The following is a 19,478-nucleotide window of genomic DNA, read 5'->3' on the forward strand; positions in this document are numbered from 1 at the left end:
AATGTGAAAGAAGAAATTGTTGATGGAACAAGCAATGAGGTTGAGGCATTATGGGTGGAGTTGAATGTGGGGTTGAATAACACACAATTAATTATTGGAGTCTGCTATAGGCCCCCCAGTGCTAAGGAAGAAATAGAAAATCAACTACTAGCACAGATAGAAAAAGCAGCAAAAAGTGGAAGTGTTTTATTCATAGGAGATTTCAACTACCCTGACATTGACTGTAATGGTGACTAATGGCACTACAGGAACAGCAAAAGGGAGGAAATTTGTGAATTTAATACAAGATAATTTTATGGTACAGTTTATAGAAGCCCCAACCAGAAATTATACTTTGCTGGACCTAGTTCTTTCTAACAATGCAGAGCTTATAACAAATGTGCAAATAAAAGAGAATCTGGGTAGCAGTGACGATAATATGATTTCATTTAATGTAAGCTGTAAACAGGAAGCAAAAACGGGAAAGATAATTATTTAATTTTAAGAGAGCAAATTTTCCATTATTAGGGGGGGCGTCTCTCTGTGATTTGGACTGGGAGACAATATTGTCCTCAAAGAACACAAATGGGAATGTTTCAAGTCTGTTCTACAAAAGCAAACTGAAAAATATATTCCAATGGGTAATAAGTTTAAGAGGCTAAAAGCTGATGCTTAGGAGGCTCACAGCTGATGTTAAAAAAGCCATAAGGAACAAGAAAACGACATTCCAAAAATATAAAAATGAAGGATCACCTTCATCATTTGAAATCTTTAAAGAATATAACAAAAGATGTAAAAGGAGATAAGATGTGTGAAACTTTAAAATGAAAGACAGATTGGAAAGGAAAGTAAGGCAAACCCCCAACATTTTTCAAATATATTAATAGCAAAAAGATCTGATCTGAGCATGTAGGCCCCTTAAAGGATGTCGCTGGGTTGGTAACTGGGGATAAAGACAAGGCAGATTTACTTAACAGCTCTGTGTACACAAAGGAAAATGGCAGAGCTCAGGTCCGAATTCATAATAGCAATGTCACTGCCTTAAATGAGTCACAATGCCTCAGGATTGATATGATAGAGAAACAGCTGGGAAAAATTAAGGTTGACAAAGCACCAGGGCCTGATGGATTACATCCATGTGTCCTCAAAGGGCTGAGCTTTGTTATTTCAAAGCCATTATTTCTAATTTTTAGAGACTCTTTAGTCACTGGCATGGTACTAATGGATTGGCCAATGTGGTTCCTATCTTCAAAAAGGGAGCGAAGTCATTACCCAGTAACTACAGATCCGTTAGTTTAATGTCCATAGTTGGAAAGTCCTAGAGAGTTTGATAAAGAACCGAATAGAGGAGTTTGTGCTAGAAAATATTATTATAAGTGATAGTCAGCATGGCTTCAAGAAAGACAGAAGTTGTCAAACAAATTTACTCCCTTTTTGAGGAAGTAAGTAAACAGGTAGACAGTGGAGTAGCAGTTGATTAGTGTACTTGGACTTTGCTAAAGCATTTGACACCGTACCCCACAGACGGTTAATATGCAAGTTAGGGTCAATAGGTTTAGAAAAGTCAATCTGTAAATGGATAGAGAACTGGCTTAAAGATCGCATCCAGAGAGTTGTAATTATTGATTCATACTCTGAATGGTCTAGGGTTATTAGTGGTGTACCCCAGGGTTCAGTGTTGGGACCTTTACTGTTTAACATCTTTATAAATGATAGAGAGTTTGGGATTAAAAGTACCATTTCTGTGTTTGCAGATGACACCAAACTATGTAATGGAATTAGGTCCATACAGGATGTCTATAATCTACAAGCAGACCTGGATGTACTGTTTGATTGGCCAGCCAAGTGGCAAATGACATTTAATATAGATAAATGTAAAATTATGCACTTGGGAGCTAACAACATGCATGCTTCATACTGTCTAGGGGGAATACTCTGGGGGAGTCAGAAATGGAAAAGGATCTGGGGGTTCTGGTAGATCATAGACCTAGTAACAGCATGCAATGCCAATTGATTGTTGGCTGCCAAAAAGTGCAGTACAGACTGATGGTTTTTAATGCTGTCTGGGTCACCACTAAGGAGGTTTCCCCTATATTAGTCCTGAGAGCCACTAATACATAACATGATAGCAAATCCAAAATGTTATAGTTGCCGCCAGTTCATAAAATCAGGGGACATATCCCAATGTTATTACCTATTACAGTGCCAATTGTCTAGGAGTATATTCCCTTATTTTGATTTTCTCTAAAGCAGACACAACCTAGGTAGAAAAGCATACACCTCATCAGCATGCAATAGTTAAAGTCCATTGCTCTCTGTCCTAAAGCAGTGCTCTGTTAGCAGAGGTCCCACATGTTTCTATGCTTTGCTGTTTCAGATTTCTGCAGAGAGACCACTGACTCCAGACACAGAGCAAAGGTCCTTCTCTCTCCCTGGTAAAGGACAGACGTGTCCACACATGCAGAGTGCTTTAGAAAACAAAAAGTTTTGTAAGACATTGAACATCCATTATGTTTTAACTGACCTATGTTGACAGCTCAGTTAGGCTTCCAGACATTCCCTCCTCAGAAACCAAAGGGGCATGGTGGCAAAGGAAAGAGACAGACAGACAGACAGATAAGGCAGACAGACAAGACAGACAGACAGAAATGTGATATCTAGTAGCAGTTAGTCCAATTCAGCTGGACATCTTATAGAATGTTTTGAAGCTCATCCCAGTCACTTCTTTAGGTGCCAAGCAAATGTTTTAGAATTTACCTCCACAATGGCGAGATAGACACTTTAACCCATTTATGTTCTTGCACAAACAAAATCAGCCTCGTCACCTTCCATGGTTATTGGACTTTTGTAGGCCTCTGTCATACCAATGTGGATATATTTTCCTGATAATATTGGAGCTAAAGAAGTGGCTTGGACAAACTACAGACTTCTTCAAGGTTTCAAGAAACAGTCCAGTAATGCGGTCTAGCTACTAGATATACCATTACCCGGATGGATAAGAATCTTTACAGACCTTAAGAATGTTAAGAATTTCTTGGATTCATTGGGTTGAAACGGCTGCCCCATCACTCTATGATTGGAAATATCCGTGGATCTTGGATACACAAAAAGAAACAAAAAGATGCTATGTAATAAAAAATAGTTTCTCCAGTGATGAGCAACCATGCACTGTTGCTTATACCACTCAGAAAGGTGAAGAAGTGATAAAAGTTAAACCTGATTTTCTGTTTTCCATTAAATCATTTTTAGGTTGGGTGAAACTTAACGGAGCTCATTATATTATAAAGCTGGTAGAAAGTTCCATTGTTTGCTTTATTTACATTGCCCCTTTCAATAATGATCTTCACTTGTATATTTAACTGCCTTATGAATGATGATCACTGCTATTCCAACCAGGAGACTGGGTTCCAGGTAATGGCCATTTTGGGGGGTATAATTATGGCAAACCCGATGCAAAAATAATAATATGCAATGCATATTTACCAATATTTGGTCTCAAAATAGGTGCCAGCCACCAGGAACCATGGGGATAACTTGATCCCGAAGTAGGTCTGAACTTACCCTAAAACATTTTGGTTATTTAGAATCTTTCATTTAGCTTTATCCTCTCTATAGAAACACAGAAGAGAAGGCAGCCTTGGACAGCCCAATGCAAACAAGAGAGACATGGCATTGTGCAGGAGGTCGTTATTTGCCCCTTTGTCTCTCAATAAGATCTAACAGATTACAGCAGGGATGATGCAGTACTCAGATTCTCCGGCATTAAGGCCTCACTCATAAATACAAATCATGCAGCTCTGTATTTCCTTAGCACAGAAAGCAGATTTCTGTCCTGAAACCCTGTGCCGGCCTCTCCAAAGCTTATTACATAATATTTCTTTACTGACAATATAGCTGCCAAGAAATCCACGTACACAGAGAAACCAAACACTTTGCAGAACAAGTTCAGTTGTGATTATGCTGTACACGGGCCTGTTTATCCAAGACTTGAAATATCAGCCATTCCTGGTCATCATAATACAATATTTATCATCACAGAAACAAAACACAATATGGGACTTTTTAGGCATGAATTAATCATCAATTAAGTTAATAATACATCATTAAATATTTTATTTGGATGCTTAAAAATATTTGAGGAGATTCTTCACATAGTTACAACAGTTGTACAGTATCAGTCATATCCACATAATTATAACTCTACAATCACAATCATATTTGACGCGTTTCGTGGACATGGTCTGCTTCGTCAGGAAATTGTATTAAGATCTAAATTTATATACACTCCCAGATGACAACCCTTGTGTACCGTATGCAGGAGATTGGCTTTGAAGACTTATATCGTGCAAAGCTAGCTAACAGATAAATTGTTGCCAACCTTTTCCGACCTCACAAACCTTTAGATTTGTCCCTGGAATTCTATATATTAGAAAAGCACTCTGATTTAAATAAAATCAGGAAAGATTAATAAGGTGAATTTGAAAAATCTTCATTGCAGTATATTGCAGTGGTCTTTTAAATGAGAGTTATACATTTTTCTAATTGACTCCAATGTGAAAAAAAATGTGCATTTTGGGTAAAAGGTGATACATAAATGAAAACTCATAAAACTTATAAAGAGAGTAGATTTTATCCTTGTCTGAGTCTACAGTTACTAGAAGGTATAATCCCAAGGCATTTAGACAGCCAAGGGTGTCAGACTTAAGAGACACACCGCACCTACTAACTATTGCAGAAACAAGGACGTAGTATAGCATAGACTCAATGAATACACCTTAGTCACATGGACCATTTAGAATTTAAAAGCAGAATATAATAAAATAATTTTCAAATAAGCTGGTTTATTAATGGAACAAATTCAATAAGGTTATAATTTGGTTGAGGTCAATACATCAGGGCAAGAAGCAGAACTGGATCATCACAGGGCAACTTAGGCAGGAGCCTGGAGCTCCATTAGATGTTGATGGACCCAGCTACCGTATAACATTCATGCTCCTGTAATGAACAGTTAATACCACCATAAGCCAAAACTGCATGCTGCTATGTTTTGCAGGCAGTGGCATTTTATGGGGCATGCCATGGCAGAATAATACAAATAAAAAAGTTCCACTGTTCAGATGGCAATATTCATATGAAATGGAAGAGATGGCAGCCAGTCTAGTTACTTTGCTGTACGGCCTCATTGTTTCTTGAAGCATCTCTGCCAAAAAAGAGTGCAAGGGGATTTAGTTCCAAAAGAGGGATGGTCCCTCCAAATGGGAGACAGCTGAAGTTAGCCACCCTGCATTGCACTGCTTGAACATAAACTGCAGCCTTGCAGAGAATGCCATAGAAGCAATAAATGCCGATAATTGTTAGATACCTTCTAGGTGTTTAGCAGGGATAAATATGTGTGCAGTGATTTTCTATGCTGTGTCTTAGTTTTGCTATTCTGCAACTCTTGGGAAGGAATGGGAAGGATGGGTGTGGGGGCTCTGGGTAGGAGGGCACCTCTGACCTCGGTCTTGTACATTTTAGGATTTCTGCAAAAAGTTGCATTTGGAGTGAATACTTCCTTACAAAACAAGTGCATTCTTATTAGTCTGTCCCAGTGGTTAACACAAATAGACAGACAGGAAAGAAAATAGATTTCAGTCAAATGCAATCACACAGTACACCCAGCAATATCAATGGTTAAAAAAAAGGAAAAAAAAAAATCAAATACAGATTTGCTTGGCAATACGATGCAATGCACATTGTTAAAAATTGGGTCATTCTCCCAGATTTGTACGGCACTCTGTATGTAAATGCTCATCTGACCACATTTTTCCTCATTTCCCAGAAAAGTAATGAGAACTCAAATAAGAAGGAAACATAAAACTGAATACTTTTTATTTAACATTTTTAAGGTTCCTTTTAATCTTTTTCGTGGTCTAATAAAGAAATGTTCTATACATTTTTCCCCCTTTCGTTCATTTTTTGGGTGCATTTCACTGTTTTATGTCAAAGCAGAACTATAAACGCATTTAAAAATTTTGCTGCATCAAATTTATATTACAAAAATCATTTTTTATTAGTTCCCTTGAAAAATTCATAGCAGAATTGTCACTTCATGCAGCAATCTGCTCATGCCACATATGGACAAAATCCTGCATGGGGACTGCTGCTTATGCATGTTTAAATGGCACCATCTACACAACGACAATAGCCCGTGACTGGGTTGGCCCAGTTATGCCTTTTAAACAATGCCAGGGACAAGGTAAGCTTTCAAAACACTAAGGAACAAGGTGAAGAAAAGTTAGGGGAAAATAAACAACCCTAACAAACCACACCATCTTTGGCAGTGCAGGGAAGGTAAATAACCACCATCAGAAGTTATTACTGTACTAAAAGACAATTCCTGTAACTTCCATAACATGAGATGATATCATTGATCAGGCGAAATCTAGGGTGCTGCAGTTTCTGCACCATCCTCTAAAAAAACCATTACGAGTCATTGTTTCCATATGGCCAGCAAAGGAGGCCCAGTGCTTGGCCAATAGACCATCTACCAAAGCGGGTGGCATTGGCACCACAACTGTGAGTATAGCCAACAACTGGGCTGCTCTGTCACCTTCACATCACAGTGGCATACAGAACATTCTGTAGAGGTCCAAGCCAGCAAGTGGAAGGTTAGGTTAGGAGGGAAGTTGGGGGGGTATGTTGTACACGGTAGAGCAGTGTTTCTCAATCAGAGTTCCTCAAGCAATGAGCAATTTTAACCTCAGGTCAGTTTAAATGACACCAATTATCTTTTTGGTCATCTGTAAGGATGACATTCTTCCCAAAGGCCACCACACTAATATACTGTGGACCAGTGGATAAAGTAATTATAGAAGGGGTTCCCTGAAGACCTAAAAGTTATTTCAAGGGTTCCCCCATGTTAAAAAGGTTGATAAATGCTGTAATAGGCCAATGTTTTTTTACAACTACATTTACAATTTATACATAAAAAAAAGAACACTTATTTATAAAATGTTTATTACAGTAGTAGATTTCATTAAAAAGAAATGTTGGAGGACAATATAGAAAAAAATAATTTCATTTAACAATAAAACTTTCCGCGTTCAGTGGTTTTTGTGCGTTACATGAAACAAATATGTAGCAGTGATATACAATGGTACGGAAGGCAATGTGTGAGATTATGACAAATTTCTTGTAAAACCTAATTTTCAGCTTCATTGAGTACAATTGTGTTATAGGCATTTCCAGTCATAACTCTACATACTAAAAATCTTTATACATTTCTCATTTCTTTCTTTTAAAAAAACCCTCAAAATGCATCGGTCACCTTATGGGTGACGCTCACAGGATGACACAACAGCAAGTGGCCGGATAATCTTTAGTCTCCACCTGATTCTCCCGTCCATAGACAAAGTAGCTGCAACTTTTCCCCTTCCAGTTGTATTCCACCTTGGTGAGGGGCAACCACTCGATAGACTGACGCTGGGGACATAGAAAGAAGATTACATTTATAAATTTTATATTATATATTTGGCTTGTTACAATTAGGGGACCTGTCGTACATCACTATATTGCTTATAAGCCAAGTCCGATGCAATCAAACCACTTTAAAAAAGGCATTTTCACGCTTAAATTTTAAATTTAATTAATGGAAAAATACAGGATTTATTCGCTTTGAACATGTTCCAATTGGCCAGGTCGCTTCAAAACAATTATAGCAATACCTAGTTTAGGGGGTTTGCAATCAAAGTGAATTATTTTTTGACACAGTGAATTCTTACAATGCAGACAAATCATGGCTGGGTATAGAGGGTAGGGTGCTTTACATAGCTGAATGAAGTCCAATGAATTAAAGGGGAGAGCAAAGACAGGCAGGGGATGATGCTGTACATCTTCTAGCCAGAAAAGAAGATGGGCTCTATCCTCCTCAAGCTACATTGTGAGAAGCTTACTCTGTACGGTAAATTGTTTCAATACAGTAGAAGAGTCTGTACAACTTTCCAAGAAAGGGAAGATTGGAGATCAGCATCAAAATGTTCTAACCTGTGTACCAATTAGTAATTTTACATGAGCATTGGAAGTCACAGGATCAAGAAAATAACACAAGACTATTTTAGTGCCTACCTGCTTTAGTATCCGAGAGCTGGAGATGAATTGGGAGTAATGCTGCTGGACAGCGGTCTGAGAGGCCTGATTGATGGAAGCCTCTGGGAAGTTCACTAAAGGTGGCACCTACATTAATAAACACAATTCAAAAATAAATCCCACAATGTAAAAAGAATCCTTTCTGATCTTCTGCTACACAAGGAAAACAAACCACTAAATAAAAATGGAGCAATATCAGACTATACAGATCATGGCATGGTTACTAGAAGACTGGAAGCGCACAAGTGAAATCACTGAACAAGACATGGATTATGAAGAATTATAAATTGGAAAAGCAATCACATGATTCTGCTCTTTTCCTCTTCTGTATAAATTTGCCTGAGATATTTGGCACCCTTGGTAGCAGACACCTCTTGTACAAGACAGGCCCACCCTAAGGTTTTTCAGGAGCACCATCCATGGTTAGAACAGATTCCTATTATTAGGGCTCCTTTTTAAAGAGCAGAGCAGATTTTTTGGGTGAAAATCTAATCAAATAATGGTGCAAAAAGAAGCTTACCAATATCTGCTCATCTGCAAAGATTTTCTCGCCGGTCACTTTCTTGAATAGCTCAGTGGGGAACTCAGAGTGGTGGTCAGGTATAAACTCATACAGATTATTCTTCCTGCAAAATAAAATATCTTATTGTTTGCTTTAGTTATCTTCACATAACAAACCTTTGCCAATTTTGGAGCCCAAAGCTACAGTCCCCAACTCTTAAATTATGCTCACAGCATTGAATTCACCCACATCTATCCCACTTCCAAAGAACAGAAGCAGCTCATAGAGATTAGTTGGGGTTGAACAGACCTCATGTGGCTTTAGTAAATGGTTCATACAATCAACACATATCAATAACTCTGTATACTTACCATGTAACAGTGAGCTCAATATAAGAGACAACTTGCCCCTTCCCAGCACATCCAGGGCAGGTCTGAACATTGGTTTGGTTGCAGACTTGGCATCTGTTCAGACAAGATATGGTGGAAAGGTTAAATAGACAAAAATGCATCAAATGCTGTGTTTTATTCTGTTGCAACAGAAACACTCATGGATGGGTGGAAAGCAGAATTAAAGGTTGCCTGACCCACTCCTGCCTTTCACATACCGCCACTGGATTGTAGAAATTCAGTTTAGTCCAAATCAGAAACTTTGTTTTGTTAGAAATGGCAATAAAACTTATGCAAGCCTTGATTCCACCATAGAAATTCCATCAGATGAAATGGGACACTGACATAGTATGCGTCCATGTAAATACAAACCTTTATTTCTACCTGAAGAGATTAAAGAGAATTATTTCTTATTTCTACCTGAAGAGATTAAAAAGAGAAGAACTTATGCTTAAAGATGGGCAAATTCTACAGAATAATTGTTCTGCATGAACTTGCTGTAGCACGAATCATAAGTAGTGTTGGTCGAACAGCTGAGTGTTCCCATTCAGCAGCTATTCGATTGAATAGCCCAATAGTTTTCGGGTGATCCAACACAGAGGTTGACCACCATTAAAATCTATGGGGGGGGGATTCAGGTGTTTTTCAGAACTGTGTAGAACTGCAAAAGCAATCAGGTGAGCTGAGCTGACAGCTCCACTCCCCTGAATGCTTTTGCAGCCCTAGCGTAACTGTAGTATGTGTTCTTGGATAGAGAATCTCCCTGATCGCAAAGTTCCCATGGTCACTGGGCGGCACTTACCAGCCTGGTGACCGTGGGAACTGAACTGCAGATGAACTCTCAATGGAGAAACTTCAACTGCAGTCACAGCTGATTGAAAGCACTTACATGACTCCTATCAGCTGTGACTGCAAGTTCACAGCTAATTAACCTCTAGTGCCCTGGGATCCCAGTGGAACTCAATAGAGTTTCTCCATTGAGAGTATCTGCAGTCACAGCTGATAGGAAGCACATGAGTGCTTTCAATCAGCTGTTACCGCAAGTTCCTATGCTCCCAGGCTGTACTTAATGATGAGTACAGCCTGGTGACTGTGGGAACTGAACTCAGATGAACTCTCAATGGAGAAACTCCATTGAGAGTTCATCTGGAGTTCGCTTTTTTTTTTTTTAAACATATTTTCAAACACGAATTCACAAAGTCGAGCTCTGTGTTTTTTGGGTCGGGTCTGTCCAAATTCAAATCACCATTTTTGGATCAAAAATTCGGGACAACCCGAATTCAAACAGCAACACTAGTCATAAGTAGAACATGATGTGCCTTGTACTGCAGTGCCTTGATGTGAGCTCATACTCTAATTTAGAGTTAACAAAATTTCAATAAATTCTCTCTTTTCCCTTTTCATCTCTACCAGCTTGCAAAGATGGATCACCAAATTGAAGGACCAATAGTAGGTGTAGAAAGCCAGGTGAAAATCAAGAAAGTTGGGCTGAAGTCAGAATTCCAGGTCTGCATACTGCAAGTCAGTAACTTGCAAAGTTCACCATTGAACTCCCTTACAATGTAATCATTATGGCAGCACAAGTGTCCCACCTACTCCTCAATTCCAGCTTTGCAGCCTCCTCTAGACCCCATGTTCACCAGCCACCCACTCAAAACACTGTGGTTCCCTCCACTAAATGCAACAGTGATGTGGAGGATCCACAACACAGGGGTCACAGTCCTGACACAATAGAACAGTGTTTCTCAAACAGAGTTTCTCCAGAGGTTGCTAGGGGGTCCTTGAGCAATGAGCAATGTATTAGTTAATGGACTTTTTGGCGATCTGTAAGGTTGACATTCTTCCCAATGGCCAGAAATGCAAGAGAAATTCTTCGTACTGACCACCACACTAATGTTCTGTGAGCTGTGGATATAGAAATTTCAGAAGAGGCCCCTAAAAGACATGAAAGATATTTCAAGGGTTCCCCAAAGTTAAAAAAAAAGTTTGAGAAACTGATTAAAACTGTTGAACACACAGAGACTGCAGGGATAGATTTAGGTAGACCGAGAGAGCACTCAAAGGCTGACATAGTGCCTTGTTTACCAACTTTTTACCGAATGTCATTTCCTCCATTTTTTGATTTGTTTTACTTCTGAATACGTTGCATTTTGTAAAAAATGCTACTGGGAATAGCATGGCACATTGATGTCATATTGGACTGGACTTTCTGAAAGCACAGTGCCCATACAAGAACATGGACCTCTCCATTGCCATTTGTCCCAGTGCTTACCCTTCTGACCCAGTTCCACTGCAATTTGAACATTCTTCTCCAGCACTCCGACCAGACCCATTGCAGCTATTGCACTTGACCTGAGAAGAAAACAATATGTTCCGAATTAGTTCTGAGTCAGCAACAGCAATTTCCCCTTTTGCAGTTCTTTTTATTTAGCTGAACTCCAACTAGGATTGGACACAGTAGGATGGGAAGTAAAATCTACAACTGACACAAAAGGCAACAAAGTCAACACCTGACACCTTCCTCTGCTCATAGATTCTTGGGGTACCAATTTAAATTATTGTAGTCAAATTATTTATTTTTATATATAAAATGTTTAAATTTTACAAAATTAGAAAAGAAAGGAAGAAAGAATTTTGCCTCTTACCCGCCCATTTCCATTACACTTTTGACAGATTATCTTCCCCTTTCCATGGCATTCTTGACATTCCTGGAAGATAAGATAGAAGACTGATGGGTTAGGTTTGATAAGCATGATGTTTGCTCTGCAGCATTCTATATTATATTATAAATAATTATACAATAATATGTTATACAAGTATAAGCTTTACCTTTTTAGAAGAGGTGTGAGGTATAGGCTGTTTTTTGGTTTCATCATGAAAAAGAGAAGGGGGTTCCAATATGATTTCCCAGGGTTGAGGAGCCCGCCCATTGGATGGACCATCTAGTTTGTCGTCTGGAAAAAAGTGGAAACTGTTACAGAAACTTCATCAGAAGCTTTAGAAAACACCACATTTATTACATTTATTAAATTGCTATCTAAACGAATTTTACAGCAACCATAGGAGATCATTTCCTGTTCTGCAGAATAGAAGTAATCTCTAAAATGTGTTGCAAGAACACCTCAATGTGGTTGTGTTTCTGCATTATGCAAGCCAATATTCTATTGTGACAAAGACAGTATTGGACCACAAATACACACAATGTAAGCTTCCTGTTTAATTGCACAGCATAGTGATTGTTCTTCTTGGTTATTTGTGGCCAGGAGCCCTGGGCCCGGACAGAATCCAAACAAAGCCCTTTAGAACAAGGCTGAAACTGCCTGGTATTAAAATTGTTTGAGGAGTTGAAGTGGGTAAAAAAAGCAACTGCACACAGAATGAATTAAGGTCAATTAACCTTGCAGCCCAATTATACACACAATCCATGGATCCTACAAATTCAGTACTCACTTGTAAGTGGTTTGGTCACCCATTCGCAGGATCGGGACTCTGTGAATGTCTCCAAGCGATACTATAATGAAATGCAAAAGTTATTAATGCAAGAGACACAGTCCAGGGACTTTATTTGTCAGTGATAGAGATATACACACCCTGTATGTATTAAATGGCCTCATCTGCTGAATTTCCATCTCTTCCACAGGGGAGCTGCCATAGCAGCATTGGCCATTGACGTATTCCTGAAGCGCTTGTTTTGCTGTCTCTTTGGAAATAGAGGGAATCCTACCAAGGTGAAAAATTTCAAGTTATGCTACAGTTTAGAAAAAGGAAAACCTGCACCAACAAATATGGTCATCTGGAGAATATTTATCTGCCTTATCAAAGTGGATACCTCCTTGTGCTGCAACCAATATAGTTCTTTCTATGATACAAGATACTCCCCTGCCTTTTTCTTAGATATCATGCCAAAAAAGTTCATGCACCAGAAAACTCTGCTCTAAGTGCATTGGCGAAACCTCAATATTCATGGTCTCAAGTCAGGTGAAACACATCAAGCGATGTACCTTAGCAGGACAATTTACAGAGAATTTCTATGTTGATTATAGAAGAATATTTGTTTAGTTCAAACTTTATGTTCAATATAAAGAAGTATTTGTCTATTTTATTAGCCCATACATGAATCCCACACATATGTGGGAAAGGGATATTAAAATAAGTGTCTAAATGAACCTCTGTATTGATTATTCTTTGTTTAATATACTCTGCCAAAAAGACCCCACTGTTTGCTGTATTTTTATGTGTACTGTATATACATCTAAAAACAGTTTTATTGGGCATAACGGAAACATCAAAAACCTGCAAAAAGAAGCTGATACTTTCACTCTGCATCCCTGGGGTTCACTGCTGTCAACCAGTCCTCAAACACCCAAATCCATGGCTATCACTGAAATGAATTGGAGGGGTTGCAATCCTTTTTCTGTATAGTTATTTGTCTAAAGGTGGCATTGCACTTTTTCTGAAGTATCCTCTAGCATCTCATGCCGGTTGGCCATCCAACTCCTTCCATACACTTAAATGTGACATTTTTTTAAGCTTTTGCAAACATCTGAAGTGGTTGAAAGGCGTTTTCTTGTAGATTGGCTGTCCAATGAAGCACTGCGAGCAGTGCAAGCTAATAGCAAAAAAAAAAAACAACCACTTGAAAATACCTGTGAAAACTGCTACCGAACACCCCCAACATCTAGAATTTGAAAGCAAGCAGGCGGGGGTAGATAATAGCATGGTTGCCAACCAACCATCTGAACACTACAATCAAGATAAACATTTTGGAAAGCTTTGCCAATAATTATGGGATTCATGCCATGCCTCCATCAGTATCAACAATGACATTCAAGTCTGAATCAATATGGTGCCAATATGTTACTGGAGTTTTTTTCAGAACTTTTTTCAGAGGTTTGGTCCTAATGACCACTCAAGCAGAATGAAAAATGATTTATACATCCTTCTTGACTGTTTTGAAAATTTGGAAAAAAACCTTGGTATGCACTGTTTTTTTTTTTGTTTTTTTTACAATAAGCACACAAGTAATGTAACTTTAATGACTTATTTTCATATTGGTACTGGCCCAATACTTTCACTTGCCCCTTTAACTGCCCATAGGGCCACAATCCAAAATTTCTGGTCCCCATACTAGACAAAACTTTCCGGGCAGAAAGGTACCAACATTGCCAAAGTCAAGCTCTGTCTACAGGGGCCCTGTATGGAACTACCCCTTGTCCCCCCGTTGGCAACCCTGTCTGCCCACATCAGTGTCACCAAACAATAAGCCAGTCCATTTGTTTTTACATATAGGCTAGACCTCTTACTTCCAGTCTTGGTTTGAAGGCGTGGGTAAGGAATCCGGTCCAGGTCCAACCACTGGTGGGGGAGGTAGAAATTTCCCACCTGCAGGCAAGTAATTGGATACAATTCTGCAATTATTTCTGATGGACATCTCGTCCAATTCCTAACTCTTTGTTTCCCTCTCCTATAATTACCCTTCAATAGGGCATGCATAAACTTGACAAATTCTGCGTAAAGAGGGGCTGGAGCAGGAATACAAGTCCTAGGCACTCTTTCTCAACTTTATAACAAGGCGGAACCCTTAGAAATAATGTTTAGGTCTTGGGAAACCCCTTCTATAATTACTATATACACAGATCACAGTACATTAGTATGGTGGTAAGTAGGAAGATTTCCTCTTGGGAAGAATGTCACCCTTACAGCCAAAAAGATCATTGGTGTCACTTAAACTGACCTGAGAGGCACAAAAATTGCTCAATGCTCAAGGAATTCCTAGCAACCAGAACCCCAGAGTTTAATAGAACCCTAGGGGAGAAACACTTACCCAAGTCAAAGTGTCTTGTGGACCAGTTTATTAAAGAATACAAATAAAGGGTAATTACAAGACTTTTAAGGATGCATTTATCAATTACTCACCAGTCAATGGGACCTGCACAGAAGATACAGCATTTACTTTTTTAGGTGAGCATAACAGAGTTTTGTTCCACTTTAAAGTAGAAACTTTATATTAAATAGGTATCTAATTTGGAGGTCAAATCAACACAGACAGCCCCTCATTGCAATCCACATATAAATTGTTTTTTAGCTTCTATCAAAATCCTAAACAATTTCCAATATAGAAGTATTTTAGATTATACTTGCTAGAACAAACTTACTTTCAACATCCGCCATTCCTTCATAGCCTGGTATGCCTGCATACTGAGGATACGGAGCAATCTGAGGTGCAAGGGCATTGGTGTTCACAGGTGGATAGACACCAGGCACCATGGCAGGATTCATAGCAGGGGGGTAGTTTGGTCCCGGAGGCATCATTGGATTTGCTCCAACTAAAGGAAAAAATAATGATTTTAGAACACGCAATAATCAAAATACCTGTTTATGGAGTGTTGAGTTTACAGATGTAATATATCATAAGTGGGAAGGGAGGGTGTCTTGCCATAACCAGGCCCAATTGGCATTACCTGGATTCATTGGATATCCTGGCTGAACTGGATGCCCCATCATTCCGTAGTTTGGCACCTCCATTGTTCTAGGAGAGAAAGAAAAAAAATTAAAAATACAAAATCATATAATGTGATTCATTTTAAACTTTGGTCAGATAATCATTATCGCTGGTATCAGCGTGTACGCTTGCATAAGAGAAACACAGCAGCTGTTGAAAGGTTCATGCTGGGGAAGTCAATTGAGCAAGATCACTTTTTAGTTTTTTTTTTAACACATGAAATAGTAAAAAGTAGCAGAAGCTGTCTTCATGAAAAGAAAGGGCTGATTGTGGTTTTATTGATTTGCATTGAGTAGCACAGGAATTAGCAGGGTGGATCCTGAATTGCAGTGAGAGAAAATTCAGAATTACAAGTATGGACAGATAAAAAAAAAAATCTTTGATGGTTCACATACATGCTCAATTTAAAACCCAACATTGAACAAGGAAATTTCTAATAGTAATCATGTTGATCCCTACATTGCAATTGTCTGACTGCAATATGATGGAATGAAACTAAAAGACCGAAAAGGTCAGACATCTGCACAGTTATGGCCAGGCACAGCTACTCAATGGGATATTTGTATATGTAAAGTTCTTTTTCAAAAGGAATACTAACAAACTTATACTAATCATCAATATTGCGCATATATATATACACACACTTTTGGGTTTAGTTGAACTTTAAGGGCAACAAAAACTTCTTGCTGTAAATTTCAGTTACTTGTCAGGATATTGGATTTCTGCTGGGCAGAAACCAACTAGATATCCCAGCAATCACTGCATCTTTATAGTGTGCCCCGTTCGATCCGAAGGGATTTTGGAACTTTTTTTCTTAATTGAAAACTGTTGCAATGAAGAAAGAGGAAACTGACATTATTACCAACCTGATGTTTTTGGGCATTTTTATAGTTCTCATTTTCACATGTAAAATGGAAAAACCCCAAAATACAGAACTAGGTGAAACTGAGCAAAATGAGAAAGCAAAGCAAAATGATAACATAGGATACGGAATACAGGAAAACATTTTATAATACTTTGGATTGGACACATACCCTGCTTTCCATAACACTTATATTAGGATTGCTTGTTTTTAATGCACTGGCAGTGCACAAGGAGCACCTTCTACCTTTGTCAAAGATAGAGCTTTGTGAACAGAATAAACACGCAAACCCAAAATAAGGCTCTATAGGTTTCCTTTTGACCTGGTTAATATACCCTTGAAAGAGTTTAGCCATGGCAGTGGAATAAGTGCAAAAACAATCTGTTGATAATGTTCTGTGCTTTCTACCTGTGCAGAAGAGGTTATAGAGATTGAGAAAGGTAGGAGAGATGAGAGGTCTATGATCGTGGCAAACCATCAAAGACGAAGAAGGCGAGTCTGACAACACGTTTTTTAATTTAGAATAAAAAGTGATTGCCACCACAAAGTTCAGTAAAGTTCTGGCTTTCTTGGAAAAAGAGGTGCACAGGAATGTCCACCATGGTGTGAATTTCACTGCCACTGACTAGCAATGGTGAGGGGGGCATCAACCATAGGTGCCATTATGAAGGCCATGGACGCCAACACTGGGCGCGAGTACGAAGGCCATTGACATCAATGCTTTGGATGATCATTTTGATCACTGAAACATGTTGGGGCTTTTTTTTTTTTTACTCACAGTTTTTCTTCCCTTTGCTTACTCAAAACTTACTCAATTTGGTACATAAAAGCAAATAGACCTAATCTGGTACAATACCTAAGACATTCTGCTATTGTGCCATTCCTTGGTATTGGGATTGGGCACTCATGGCCCCCTACAGCTTTTTACCCCTGGGCTGGAAAATTTACTTAAACCCCCTACCATCACAGATAAGAATCCCACCACAGGCACAATTGTTTTGGTGACCCTCCCAATTCTTTGACCATTCCATACATTCTATGACCCCTTCCTCCTCCATTCATTCCACATACCTGTACACTGCTCAGGATCTCTATGACACTGGAGAAAAAGGGAACTTTTCCTCTGCAATCAGCAAATGTCCAATGATTAGTTTGCCATAAGCTTACAGGAAATGACAACAAACAATTCCTTCCTTTTCTCGGTGAGACAACAGGAAGAAGAATTTAACCAATGTATTTTCCAATGTAAAGCCAAGACGACCAGGTCCAAAGAAGGCCACCAACTTCAATGAGACATCGGTCTGTGATGAGCCATGGATACAAGGTTCTCTGTGGTCATTGCTATAAATATACAACCCACAAGTATTACGGTAGATGACTCTGAAAAACAACCAGCTCGGTGACCTCAGCAGTTCTGGACTTTTCATATGTTCAAAATCTAGCAATACTTTGACATCACAGCTTCTAGTATAGCACAATACTTTTACATCAACACCCTTAGAATCAATATTACACCCAACCAAAAAACACAATGGGTTTTACTTAAGTCCCCACCTACAGCAAACAAGTATAATCCCATCTTACATCCAACAGTTACTTCTGTTCTTCTTTGTTGCCATACAAGACGCTTTATTCACCATTAACAGAACACACATATATTCCATAAGCCACATTTTCCTAGTTTAAACAGACCCTGTCATCAACCTAAATAACAGATAAAAAACACAAGCTTTTTAGATGCACAATGCAATGGTTTCCTTCCATTAAAGATTTGTTATTGATAAGCAATGTGCCATTGAACATGCTAGAAAATGGGACATCATAAAGGGTAATTTTCCTAGCACAGCTCCTATCTGCTTGCATTTCATAGCCCTCATCTCTTCTACAAGTGTATGATTACTCTGTACTGGCCCGACTCCTTTACTCCTCCCTAATAACCTTTTAATTAGCTTCAAAGAGAAACAAAGTGTAGTACAATTGTTGCATGTTAGCTCTGAGCCTGCTAATATTTTAAACTAAATTTCTAAATTTGTACAACAGTCTATAAAAAATAAAAAGAATTGTGTTGCGTTGCATCATATTATTTATATAATGCCTTCTTATTACGCAGCACTGTACAGCATCCATAGTCATATCACTAACTGTTCCTCAAAGGGGATCACAATCCAATGTCTCTACTATAGTAGGGAGATTAGAATAATACAGTCTAATGTCAGTTTAGGGGGGAAGCCAATTACCTTTCTTTTGGAATGTGGGAGAAAATTGGAGTACCTGGAGGAAATCTATTCAAACCCAAAACCCAGGGAGTACCTGTAGAGTACATGCACATAGTATCCTGGCTGAGATTCAAACCTGGGATCTAGCACTGCAAAGGCCAGACTGCTAACTTCTGAGCCACTCTGCTTCCAACATGTTAAAAAAAAAAATGTATCCATTCCTATCTCTCATTTTTTTATTTGTTAATATTGCAATGCACAAAATAGAAAGTTTGTTGATGGTGTGGACCAGAGTAGCTAATAACTTACCCCTGCCTAGGAAAAGAAGAAATGCAGCAAATATCTCACAGAACTCAAAGCACAATGTACAGTTTCCTGTCCTGATGTCACACGCACAAACACAAACCACGTGTCCAGTATTTTCACAGTTCAGAAAGTCATCCCCTGTCCTGGACCCAGTCTGGCCCACATCCACGCCCTCACTACCCTGAATTCTACTTCCTATATACTGAAGCTGCCAAGAATGCGCTCTCATTTCTATAACAAAGCATTTTCTCTGCAGAACAGGTTTAACCCGGAACATTTCACAAAAATTCAAAATTTATTCAGTTTTGAATAATCAATGCAAAAGAGAAAAGTTAGATCTTGCAGCTATTTCACTGTCATTTTAACACTGATCACTGAATATTAATTGCTGGGGAACAAATCTGAGATTGCAATGACTTTATACTTTAAATGTATGTCGCCCCTGGACGCTGCAGCTGGAGTGTTGATTTTGTAAAGAGGATGTAAGGGCTGTTGAGTTTGGCAATCTCATGTTAACACATTATGTCTCACCTCCTCCCTTTCCTTTACGTGGTGAAGTTTAAACTGATCCCTCAATGTATTCTCCAGCCTTTGA

At 38.8% G+C, this 19,478-nt stretch overlaps 1 protein-coding gene across 1 annotated transcript in view; it reads right to left on the minus strand.

The window, feature by feature from the left end:
* Positions 1-17,741, minus strand: part of LOC140337452 (uncharacterized) — a 35,753-nt gene extending 18,012 nt beyond the window's left edge. Inside the window, exons 1-13 of the mRNA XM_072421200.1 lie at positions 17,433-17,741; positions 15,459-15,526; positions 15,153-15,323; positions 14,301-14,379; positions 12,588-12,717; positions 12,448-12,508; positions 11,827-11,951; positions 11,643-11,705; positions 11,270-11,349; positions 8,980-9,072; positions 8,627-8,732; positions 8,086-8,193; positions 7,305-7,443 (exon numbers count right to left, since the gene is read on the minus strand). Coding sequence (XP_072277301.1) covers positions 7,305-7,443; positions 8,086-8,193; positions 8,627-8,732; positions 8,980-9,072; positions 11,270-11,349; positions 11,643-11,705; positions 11,827-11,951; positions 12,448-12,508; positions 12,588-12,717; positions 14,301-14,379; positions 15,153-15,323; positions 15,459-15,522 — 1,219 coding nt within the window. The 5' untranslated portion in view covers positions 15,523-15,526; positions 17,433-17,741. The remainder of the gene's footprint in view (positions 1-7,304; positions 7,444-8,085; positions 8,194-8,626; positions 8,733-8,979; positions 9,073-11,269; positions 11,350-11,642; positions 11,706-11,826; positions 11,952-12,447; positions 12,509-12,587; positions 12,718-14,300; positions 14,380-15,152; positions 15,324-15,458; positions 15,527-17,432) is intronic.
* Between the last annotated feature and the right edge of the window lie 1,737 nt (positions 17,742-19,478).

This window comes from Pyxicephalus adspersus, chromosome 8 (genome assembly GCF_032062135.1).
Source record: "Pyxicephalus adspersus chromosome 8, UCB_Pads_2.0, whole genome shotgun sequence".
Lineage (NCBI taxonomy): Eukaryota > Metazoa > Chordata > Amphibia > Anura > Pyxicephalidae > Pyxicephalus > Pyxicephalus adspersus.